The sequence below is a fragment of the Larus michahellis genome, chromosome 6 (genome assembly GCF_964199755.1).
Source record: "Larus michahellis chromosome 6, bLarMic1.1, whole genome shotgun sequence".
Lineage (NCBI taxonomy): Eukaryota > Metazoa > Chordata > Aves > Charadriiformes > Laridae > Larus > Larus michahellis.
In genome coordinates, this window is record NC_133901.1 from 54,590,491 (window position 1) to 54,602,661 (window position 12,171).

The 12,171-nt window shown below is 42.9% G+C and overlaps 1 protein-coding gene and 1 long non-coding RNA gene across 5 annotated transcripts in view; one reads left to right on the forward strand and one right to left on the reverse strand.

Annotated features, from left to right (window-relative positions):
* The window catches only part of LOC141744891 (uncharacterized), a 136,348-nt gene extending 135,312 nt beyond the window's left edge, over positions 1-1,036 (forward strand). Inside the window, exon 3 of the long non-coding RNA XR_012587619.1 lies at positions 360-1,036. This is a non-coding gene — a long non-coding RNA (uncharacterized LOC141744891). The remainder of the gene's footprint in view (positions 1-359) is intronic.
* Positions 1-11,769, reverse strand: part of HTR7 (5-hydroxytryptamine receptor 7) — a 35,500-nt gene extending 23,731 nt beyond the window's left edge. For 2 of the 4 annotated variants that reach the window (XM_074591740.1, XM_074591742.1), the window contains exon 1: positions 10,895-11,751. In XM_074591740.1, the coding sequence (XP_074447841.1) occupies positions 10,895-11,424 (530 nt within the window). In that variant the 5' untranslated portion in view covers positions 11,425-11,751. Of the gene's footprint in view, positions 1-4,141; positions 4,617-10,894 lie in introns of those variants that run through there. The other 2 variants (XM_074591743.1, XM_074591741.1) reach the window with 2 other exon arrangements.
* Positions 11,770-12,171: the final 402 nt, after the last annotated feature.

Genomic DNA, 12,171 nt, shown 5'->3' on the forward strand with positions numbered 1-12,171 from the left:
AACTTCACAGGCATGAACTCAGAGTATATTCAATCTACACAATAAACCTTTAGCTTTTGTCTTGCTGAGAAAGGAGTTTCTGGCCCTCTTCCCTTGGGCTCTCTGTATAGTATTACAAAATTTCAGGCCAGATTCAACTATCTGCAAATGACCATTTGTCCAGCTCGGGGGGTGTGTGCGTGTCACAATTCTTTTACAATGCCTTTTTGTGTTCCCCAGAATTTCAAGTTATACCTGTATGCTAAAATAGAAATAGATACAGCTGATGACAGACCACCTCCTCCTCCAAAGTCTTTGAAGATAGCGGGATTTGGATATTATCAAGGATGCCAGACCTCTCTTCTCTGTTCTCATTACAGATGCTACACTACACATGAAAGCAGTGAAATAAGTGGGATCAGCAGAAGGAAGCCCTTCTCGTCTCTCAGCAAGTACATCTTTCCTTTGCTTTCCTCAGCAGCAAGTTGGCAACTCTAAGGTTCTTCTGAGATGTGATAGCATCAACTTTGTATGGATAAAGACTAAAATACCCAAGGTTTATTGCTGTGCCTACAGCTTCCAATTACATCAGTTCTCATTGCCAGGCTGACAACTCCAAACATGCATTTGAATTTAGGAGCAGAACCTTGGCATCAGTGTGGGATGAATCACCACAGCTAGCCTATGGACATCTCAGGGAGCTCACTGCAAACTGAGCTCACTGTTTGGGATATTTCATAAGATGCTCCCTCCATCTCAACACTTAGGCAGCAGCGCAGAAGCTTCATGTTAAGTAAACAGGCTTTTGAAATGTTAAGCTCCTTCTTGTGTTGTTTAATTCACAGGCAAACGGTCCACTATGCTATTTTAATTTCAGTTATTTCTGAAACAATGAAGATCATGTTCTGCTAACGACTGAACTCCTTTGACAAATATAGCTTTTTAATACAGGGCAGTATGCTCTTGAGAGGCTACAGTCAGTATTGTTGCTAAAACTGCTTGTGCTAAGAAGTGGGTCTCTGAATGCCGACTCTTAAAGTAAAAGGGAAACTGCAGTACATAACAATGCAAAAAGTCTTCAGAGCCAAAGCTGTATTATTTTTAGCATCAAAATGTCTTATTAGGCTATTAAAGAAAAGCTTTGCATCTTGTCAGCAGATGTTTTGGGTCACGGGTATAAATATTTCTAAGTAATTTGTGGCCAGACAACACACTCTGACTTTGTTCAGGGATTTAGTATTTCAACTATTTGTTAAATGTTGACTTCTACAGCAAATAAACAAAATCTAACAACCCACATGGAGATCTGCTTACAGAAAATGATTCTGGCAAATGGTACTGTGTATCTGAAATATTTCATGACAATCACAACATGTTTTCATGGTTTGTATTCACAATGATAGTTATGTTGCAAATTCTACAGTAAGTTTAGATAATAGTATGTACTTCTGTTATCTGTGCTGATGTCTTCCATTTCCACCTTCTAATTTTTCTGCCTATTGTCAATTTCTAAATACCTATTACTAGAGTAAATCTTCTATACCTTTTTGCTCTCTATAACTACCTGAAAGGAGGTTGTAGTGAAGTGGGGGTTGGTCTCTTCTTCCAAGTAACAGGCGATAGGACAAGAGGAAATGGCCTCAAGTTGTGCCAGGGGAGGTTTAGACTGGGTATTAGGAAAAATTGCTTCACCGAAAGGGTTGCCAAGCATTGGAACAGGCTGCCCAGGGAAGCGGTTGAGTCACCATCCCTGGAGCTGTTTAAAAGACTTGTAGATGTAGGGCTGAGGGACATGGTTTAGTGGTAACTTGGCAGTGCTAGGTCAATGATTGGACTTGATGATCTTAAAGGTCTCTTCCAACCAAAATCATTCTGTGATTCTACTCTTCACTTTGATTTAAAAATGCCTACATTTTCTAGTATGGGAACAGTCCTCTAACTAGTAAACAGACACTACGGACAACAGTCTTGGGGTTTTTGCAGTTACCTTTTGTGTTTTGGAGATTTGCAAATCTTATGTTGAAATACATTGTCCCTAGTCTCTAACACATCTCTCATGAAAAGCAAACAGTTTGTAAATAATGTACTTAAAGAAAGCTCTGTATCTGTGGCTCAATTTAACTTGCAGCAGCAATAAGACGCATTTCTGACTGCAGGTACTTGTATAGCTGATAAGAAATGACAATTCCAATGCCAGCAAGGTTACTGATCAGTATTCTCCAGAGGGAGTGGAGGTGGCACACCTGGCGTGCCAGGTCATTGGGAGGAGACATCATGATGTGTCTGCCTAGATCTCCAATAACAAGCTCTCCCCAGAAAAAAAACGGAGAGTTTTCCACTCAAAAAAGTCAATTTTTATTGAAATGAAAACTAGAAATTTGATCTGTCTAAATACAGAAAACTCATCACACGATGAGTTAGAAGTAAAAAGGTTTGGACACAATTCTCCCACAAAAGCAGTGCCCTTGCAGGCGAGCCTTTGCTTCTAGTTCTGATTTTACCCAACTCAGTGAATGTCTGAGATACAAAAAACTCTGCCCAGTCTCCTTTGGTCCCTGAGCAGATTGTCCATCACCTTTAATATGTGGCAAGCTGCTGCTTGGTCCTCAGCCTGCTACACCTTGCAGGACAAATAGCTCCCAAGGTGAGAAAAGCGTTACCTGTCATACAGCTCTACCTGCACTTCTTACAGTCTCCTTAAAGGAACATAAAAAACCGTAAACAAAAATGGATAACCAGCTTTCCTTGTGGTTATATTTTTAACTTACGTTTCCACAAGCTAAAAAGGTTGGTTTCAAGTTTCTGACAGTACCAAAAACCCACCCATTTCCTTGATATATCTCAGGAAAAAACTTTGCTGCCAGCTTTTTCATCAAGACACAATGTACCTCTAAGAATAGACTTCACCCTGGTTTCTCCTTACTTTAAAAAGAAAGTTGTTTTTGTAATGTCCCTCCTTGCTTTTGTGTTTTGAGTTGTTTTTTTTTTTTAAACAATCGTGACTATTTTGCATCGAAATAGCTGTCCACAACAATGTTAACCCCCCTCAGAGGTCTCCTGTGTTAGTTCACGATTTGATAGGAGAGGCCAGGATAAAGACAGAAAGAATATACTCAGTACTGACTTGATTTCCCTGCACATCTCAGTTCTGCATGTTATTAGAACAGCTGGCACTATTAGACATTTCACTCTTTGTACATTACCAAAAAAACTTGTTTACTGTTAGAGGTGAATCATTATCTGGTTTACATACATGCTAATAGGTACAGAACCACCCATATGTATCAGATAATCTAGGTGTTCTATATAAAGCCTCCTGAGTAAACAAGAAGGTACAAGAAGAAATTGAAAGCTGCTGCACTCTAATTTTGTTATGTTAGTTCAAACAGAATAGAAACAAAATTTCTCTCTGACATATTTAATTACTGGAGTCTTTTGGAACGGAAAGCTTAACCATCGTAGTAAGAGTTTGATATAAAAATTTCATCTGTTTTTTCTATCTTCAGTACGCATAGGAATAGATATACTATGAATCAATCCTTTAGATATAGTTGGCAATCTAGTACAACATGAAAAACTAAAACTTGCAAGCTTTCCAGCTGAAATAAATTATTCTCACCTTACAAATAGTAGTGACCATTAGGCCAAAACAGCAGTGGGCATTGCTTTGTGATGCTCCTGCTTTGTACACTCAGATGTCAGAACTTGTCATTTTGCTCCCCGGGCTTCCTTGTATGACAACTGTGCCTTGGCAGAAACAACTGTTTTGCAAGCTCTTTTATGTTCCTGCAAGATCTACAATGGCCAGCTCTTCCTTCAGATTTCCTAGTCCACAGAGGAAGGGCCAGATCTTTGTGTGATATGCTGAGACAAAAAAAAGGAGGTGTTTGTAGCTGAAAGAGAGCGCCATACGTACAATATCAACTGCAGACGAAATGGGATGTTCTTTTTCAAAGGTTGCCACAAGTGTTTCCAATAGAATGTTTCAAACTCAACAACAGTACTAAAAATAATACTGTATTTCTTTTAAAGAAGTAAGATATTCTCCTTATATAATTTACAGGGATTTTTATAAATAAGTTTCATGGAAAATTATTCCAGAAAAGTCAAAGAACATTCCCTGATTAATTTCTGTTCCTCTAGAAGGTTGTTGAGAACATGTTACCAGTCATTTAGTAATCTTGCCTCAAACACGGTATAATGACTGCAAATGCTTTGATGTTTCATTCTCTAATACTCATTCAGTTCAAGAAAAACTCTAGGAAAATATGGTTTGATACCAGTATACGCAGGTTACACTACACCATCATGCCAGTACGATATGTATTTGCATTTTTTTTTTATTTATATTAGGAGATAGTTTTTAAAGGGAGCTTTCAGAAATAAGAGGAGTGTTTCTAGAATTGTATTTTTCCTGTAAATCTTGAAGCAAATCCAGCCTCACTTATGGAAACTATTTTTGTGACCTTGACAGGAAAAAAATCGTTTTTTAAATGTCTCCAGAATGCCCTGTTTGGCAAATATGTGAATTAATGTTCCCTTACCTCTGACTATCAGGCTCCTTTGAAATGTCTGGATGAACCCCCAAGAATTAGAGACCCCAAAATCACTTCTGAAAACTCATCCAGTGTTAAACCCTGGTAGGAGCAAACAGGAGAGAGTTTCAAACGTGGGGGCAAAATGCAATATCCAGTTTCAAGAAAAGGCATTCACGTAAACGTGGTGTAATTGCAAATCTCCTGGGACTGGTGGAACTCTAATTCCCCATTCGTGCCTACCTTGGAACATTATGAATTGCAGTCACCTTTTCACTGCCACCTCTAGATTATCTTGCATCTCCACACTTCGTGACTCCCTTTCCATAATACTACTTAAACGCATCCAGTATATAATAGCAATAGAATAAACAATCTACAGATCTTTTTCTGTAACATCCTTTATTTTCCCAAACTTTGTCAGCCTCTACTGTGCAGCCACAGAGACACACCTACCAAACTTCAGATCTTATGCCTGTTCCCGCTGCAGAAGGACAAAACTTCCACTCGTTTTGGTGGTAAAAGAACCCCCTCTGCTCCTGAGTTGTTAAGTCTTTACAAAATGGCCTATCTGATAAAATGTCTTTTATTTGCTACCTCCCATCTTACTTATTGCACGTCCAGCAGTCTAGTCATGAGGCATAGTCGATCTGCAAAGACATAACAGAACAATTCGCACGGCCAAGACCAGGTTACAGTGTTAAGTAACTGCATCTCTTGCAGGCTGCCTACACGACACAGGAAAATATACCTGAGGATGCCACTGAAAGGTACCTAAAGAATTGCGATTGCGTTAGTACAGCAAAAGACCCCGGCTTCATTTACCCTGTTGGAGCTTGCTCTCAGTGAGAGATACACATTGCACTGCATTACACTAAATGCGGCCAACTTCCAATTCAACTTCTTCACCTCAGGATTCAGGAGTAAAAATTTAGATTGTACCTCTTTTCGATGCAAACAATAAAACAAAGATGGCAGAAGTGTTTGGCAAGAAATTCTTTGCAAAAAGAAACTACCACAACTTGAGGGGATATACTTTAAACAGACTGAATTAGAAAAACTACATGGAAAGGAATAAAAACAAATCTGCTTTTTTCCACTTTAGTGCATCGATGCTGCCTGTATCTTTCGTAAGCCAGACACGTTATTTAGGGACTCACAAAGAGTACGGTTGTTTATCAGGCTGAACGATGGAAAGAATGCCTCTTGTGACAGTGGTGGTGGTGAGGAATTAGCTACTATATTGATCCCCAAACTTTATTCGCAATATAGACTTTAATTGCAGTGACTCCATCACATACTTTTCCTATAGTTCCTTTTAGGTTTTTCCTGATTCCTCAGTTATTTCTGTGTAAATATATATACTGAATAAAATCTCATGGGAGGCACTGCTGGTGGGTGCCTATTTTTATTCTAGATCCAAAATAGATTACATACAGGATTTTTTCATATCTGTCTCTATATGCATATTCTACATATATTTTCCGAGCAGGGTTGGCAGAACAGACCACAGCCTTCTCCCTCCATGGCCTGAAGGCAGAAGGGTTTCATACAGAATGGGCTTAGGGAATCACTGACAGGGTTTTCAGGTCACACTATCAGTTTTGGACATAGAATTTAGACACCTGGATTCTATTGAAAGTGCTAAGGTCTTTATTTAAATTCAGTCCCAAGTTCTTCCTGTGGGGCACTTGGAGACCTCCTCAGTTCCCAGGCATGCACCAAGGATACTGGAAACGGGTGGGCTTTTAGGGACTAACGTATTCTAAGGTGAAGCATAAGTACTCATACTTACTTGGAGTATGGCAAAAGACACCAAGCAGCAAGGAAGAAAGAACTGATTCTTGTGTATAAAAATCTCAGGATCAACAAAAAGGCCCACTTTGATATCATTTGCATACAAATTCGAAATCCTCATCATTTTAATGGAAGTCTGGAATACTCGCGAATTGTTGACTAAGATATAGACTGGAAAAGTTCCCCAAAAAGTCTTTCATTACTTGTGTGGGTGTGGGGAAAGTGTTACAATTCGTCAACTGTATCTCAGTAGTTATGTTACTTTATCACCTTCTAAGCCAAAGAGCTATTTTTAAATTGAATTAAAAATTGCTACTTATGCAGTTATCCAGTGGATACTCTCCAAAACAGGATTTCTGCAGCTATCTTGGGTCAGAAGAACATGATGAATCAGCATGCGAACACCACCAGTTTAAATTCAATTAATTCCCTTTATACGCTCATTCACCCACTAAGATGTGGTTTGAATCCGTCCCTCATAATTCATTCCCAATGTTTGCTCACTCTTAATTTTAAATTAATCTAAATGCAATATAATTTATTTAATTCAAAACCAGGAAAATGGAGCCTTAAGAGAAAAAACCCCAAAACACACTAATAAGAAATGCTTAAAGGAGGCTACTGTTCACTGAGGCACAATTATCCTGCCAAAGCCTCTGTAACTCCTACCTTTCTCCAGAGCTACGCCTCATATCATGGATGGCGAGCGTAGCAAAGGTAATATTGATTGTCTGGGTATCAAGCTGTCTTGCCTGTTTAATCCTTATGAAATTTGAAAAGGGAGAAATACTCTTGTCTCTCCATCACATCTGTTTTAGTTCTGACTGTTCTGCCTGTAAGCAGAGAGCCTTCTTCCAAAGAGGGGCCTTAAATAAGACAAAGATACCTCAAATATAACGTGCTCATCTCATGTCACCCTGATGAAGACCTGTGGAGGTTTTCATGCTATGAAACAAAAGGAAAGATATAATCTGAAGACAAGCCTAATAGCCCAAATTTTGGTATTGATACGGACATTATCTCATGATCTCCGCAAATTTAGTTCTTTGAAAAGGTCATTTTATTATCCCCAGACTAGCTTCTTCCTTGTGCGCCCTGTACAAAGTTAGAGATCCCCATAATAGCACGGTAACATCTACTTTGCAGCCTGAACATTTATACAACTTAGAGTAGAAGCAACTTAAAAAGTAGGAGCAGTGCTTGATGTGTCTGACTAGGAAAAAAAGACAGGTTTTTTTTTCAACAGAATGAAACCAGCCCGTTTGTAGACTCCATGCTAATCTGCGTCTTTCAGAGCTTTCCAACTGATAAATTCAGCTGAAAAATGCATCCACCACTAAGGGCTGTGCAGCAAAATATCTCTGTGTGCAACAGGCCTGCCAGCTGCTGGCATTTCAGGGCTCTCCCTGGCATGAGCTGAGTAGCACATATTTGTGCAAGGGAAACAAATCAAAAAGCCTCTTCAATTTACTCATTTTATCCTGTTTGGAAGGGCCTCAAAGCCTCTTTTTTTACTAGCTATATTTGTCTAATAAAAGATATTACCTCTCCTCACAAACCTTGCCTAACAGTTTGTAACAAAGTTTTTTTTAAAAAAAAAAGAAGTTGAATTCAATATAATATTCTTTCAGCTATTCACCTTCAACTGATTATCATATCTGCTTCAGGAAGAACCTATATGTTTAACAATGAAAATTTAAAAATATCCAACTTACTAGGTGTCTCCGCACTGCCTGCGACAGCCTCATTTTTCCCTTCAGGAGAGACTTCACCGGATCACAACAGAAGCTTCCTAAACTGTCCTAAAGAGCCAGGTGGCCGTGCAATTCATAATTATTCTTCAAAAATGTTCCTTTTTTGCCCTATCTTAACCCTTTTCCCTAAACAAATGTCTCCCGCATGACCCCAGGACATTAAATCACGCTACACAGTTTAAGTGTATCTAAACAGCACTGAGGAGAGCAGCCAAGTTGAAGGACGGTGAATTTCATTCACTCCTCCTCTGCTTCTGGATTTCCTGGTTCGTCTTGTATTTGTACTCTTTGCACTGAGATAATAAGGGCTGTGTCACTGGAGATCTCCTCCTCCTAGATAATACAAAACATGCAAATGTTTCCATCAAACCCATGGAAAAATGCTCCTTGTGAAAATGGTCTGACCCTCTAAGGCACTACATACACTGTGATTTGTGAGCTCCTGTACCACGTACAATACGTTATTTTTCAGAGATAAATCTCCCTCACTGATCATTTGAGGCTTTCCTAACCACATAAGCGTAAGAACAACTGACAGAAAGATAACACCATTAAAATCAATGCTACACTGGCAACATTTCATCATTCACGTTTAATTTTCATCATTTCTCCCTGGTTTGCATGCTTTGTATATATTCACTACTCAAAGATTAGTTAACATCCCAAGCTAATCTTTGGCCTGACTGAGCAGTGTTACAACCGTATAAGATTATTTATTTTTAAATAGGATTACAAACCTTGGAGATGTTTTAATTCTTTATTTTCAAGTCGTAGAGACATTTTGCTAATGAATTTGCTGGCTTGTCTCCTTTTATTTATGATAATCACCTATCTTCACTATATAATGGATTTGGGTGACTGAGGTTAACACATCGTGATTCACAGAATTTTGATTTTAAGTAGGGAGTAAACAACAGTACACCGAATTATGAAGAGATCATGTTCAATGAACATTCAGTGATAGAAGTATGAATGCAGACAAGAGGAGAATCATTCTGGTTTAACCAGCGCTTGTTAATGAAAAGCAGCCATTCATAATAGGTTATATTCTGTCCTAAATACATAGCTATATCTCTTGTTCATATTTTGGGGGGAGAGGGGAGTGGAGAATGGAAAGAAGACAGCAAGAGACACGGTCATCACCGTGACCAGTTCAGTCAAAGACCCTGTTCAGTATACAGCAGTGACCTCAAACGTTAAGCTAAGAAATGAAAAAGAGTAAAACTAAATTACTCCAGTGCTACAGTGTGAATCAGTCACACATCCTTACCTCGGTAAGAAAGCTTAAGTATGTTAACCTGTCATCAAAAGGTTATTAGAAATGGAGGTGGAGAGCTCGGAAATGGACATCAAGAACAATCAAAGAATGGAAATACTTTATGTGGAGAGAGTGGAAAAATGAAATCACCTGTCTTAAAAATGGGTAGGATAGAAACCAGAGAATAAAACTGGGAAGATAGATAAGCCTATTCATGTTCTTTTACAATACTGGAATTAAGTTAAAAGACAGCAAATTTCAAGGCAACAACAAAAAAAACCCCAAAAAATCCCAACCAAACACCACCCTTTAATACTCAGTCAAAGTCTGTACGTGGATCTCACTGCTACAAGATGCTTTGCAGCATTCAGATAAGTGCTAGCCATTGGAGCAGGGGGTGCTTATACAGAAACTAAAGTTTTGAAATTAATGTAAACTCCATGATGTTCCCTGGCATCAACCAACCTCCATGTATTGCGGGAAACTCTTTTGAAAGATTGTCTCTTTGCAGAAACCTAATGCAGAGTTCTTTCCAAAAACTTTCTGAATTAGGCAGTCAAGGCTACTGTTGGATACCGAACTTGATAGACTAATTCTACAGTCTAGTTACGAAGTTCTTTGATTTCTGCTAATTGTGTTGAGTTTTAAGGAAAACAGTCTCCCTCTAGTTGCTAAAATTCTTGGCATAGGATTTAGGCTGTGGAAGAGGGAAGTTACAGACTGCAACTTACTTTAGAATGGGACCCACATGGAATAAAGGAATCTGTTAGCTTTCCTGCAGAGGAGAGCTTAGACATGGGCAAATGTGAGATCTTAGGTATTGCCTTAACATCAGAAATTAATGCCTAAGATCTTTTTTGGCAGTCTGTGTACACCTCCTTATTGCTCCAGTGCCTGTATCTTTTGGAATAAGCTAAATGACAATGAGTACAGCTTGGATTTTAGGAAGGCAGAAGAAATTTTTTAAAAAGCAAATACTCGAAAGCAATTTTTCCTTCAAACAAAACATTATTTGTCAAAAATGGTTCTGTTAGTTGAATTGGAGCTATTCTGGGATTGTCCTAGAATAATGATAAAGCCCTCATCAGCTACAATTCCTGTGCCTTCTCTGATCTGGTAAAACTCCCCTGAACTCAGTGAGGTTACATTGTCCCCAGCTACAGAAGAATCAACTCAAATCTAGCTGTGGCATACAGCAGTTTACAGACATACATTGCGAATTTTAAAGCGGCTGCAAATGCCCTGTTATTTGCACAGAGCCGCAGTAACGCACACAGTTCAGCTCCTGACAGTTCTGTCCTGACAGTTTGTCGTGACAGCGGGGAAGTTATCCAGAGGGATAACCCGGCACCTGAGCTGGGACAGCGGGAGGCAGCACGCACCGCTCTGGCGGGCTCCTTCCCACGGGAGAGGCTGGGAGCCTTGCTCCACGCCCTGAGCTCGTCCACAGCTCACGTCCGAGGGACGCGGAGGAGGCAGAGGAGACCCGCTCCCGGCAGGTCCCCGTGGCGGCGGCGCGGTGCCGGTCCCCGCGGAGGGCAGGGCGGGCGGCGTGTGGCCGGGTGTCTCACCTGTCGATACTTATCACGCAGAGAGTCATGATGGAGGCCGTGCAGCACATGACGTCCATGGCGATGAAGACGTTGCAGAAGAGGCGCCCGAAGATCCACTCGCCGCCGATGAGGTCGGTCACGCTGACGAAGGGCATGACGGCCAGGGCCACCGAGAGGTCGGCCAGGGCCAGCGAGACGATGAGATAGTTGGAGGGCTGCCGCAGCTTCTTCACGAAGCAGACGGAGATGACCACCAGGCAGTTGCCGGCGATGGTCAGCAGGGTGATGAGGGAGAGGACGGCCCCGATGACAACTTTCTCCACGTTGCCGTAGCTGAGGATCTGCTCCCCGCACTGGGAGTCGTTGGCGGGGAGGGGGCTCGCCGTGGGCAGCGCCGACGGGGGGGGCGACGGGCCGAGCTTCGCCAGGCTGCGCGGGGGCCAGGAGCCGGCGATCATCCTACCGCCGCCGCTCAGCGCCCGCGGGTCCTCCAGGACCAGGGGCCGGAGGTTACCGTAGAGGTGGCTGCCGTTGAGGGCGAGGACCATGTTGGCGTGAGCTGCCCATGAAGCCCCTCCGCCCGCTCGCCGGCTCTCCCTCGCAGTGCCCGGCCCCTCCGCAAGTGCTCGGCCGGTGCTCGGGCTCCTCCTCGGCCACCCGCCGCCGCCCGCCCCCTTGCAGCCGGCGGAGCGGCTCGCCGCCGGGGGCACAGCCCTCAACTTCCCCCGGAGAGGCTGGGCTCGCCCACGGAGCTCCCCGGGTGGCCGGGGGGTGGCCACGGCGCCATCGCCCCCAGCCCGCGGGGAAAGCGAGAGGGGGGATTAGCGGCAGCTTCCCGCCCACCCGCGCCCACCGCCCGCTCCCACTCGCGGCTGCCTTCCTCCGACGGCGGCGGGGGACGGGGTGGGAGCCGCTCCGCCCCCACCCCCCCCAGCTCCCTCCGCCCCCCCGAGCGGCAGGTGGGGGGAGCGCCCCTTCGCCATAGCCCGGCTGCGCTTCGGCCGCCAGCTTCGCCGCCGCGGTGGCCGTTTCGGGAACTCCCCTATATCATCTATGTCTATAGTTATACATAGGTCGCACCCGGGAGGAGGCGCCCGGAGCAGACGCGGCCGCAGGCTGAGGGCGTCGGGTCGGGTCGGTGACCGGCGTCGCTGCCGGTGGGCACCGACCTGCCGTTGCCTCCGCCATCGGAGCGGGCGAGATGGAAGATGCGGGTCCGGCAGGACGCCGGCTGCTGCCCAGAGAGTTAATAGCGGCCCCTCTTGTAAGATCTATCCTCAGCAACTTGGTCATCT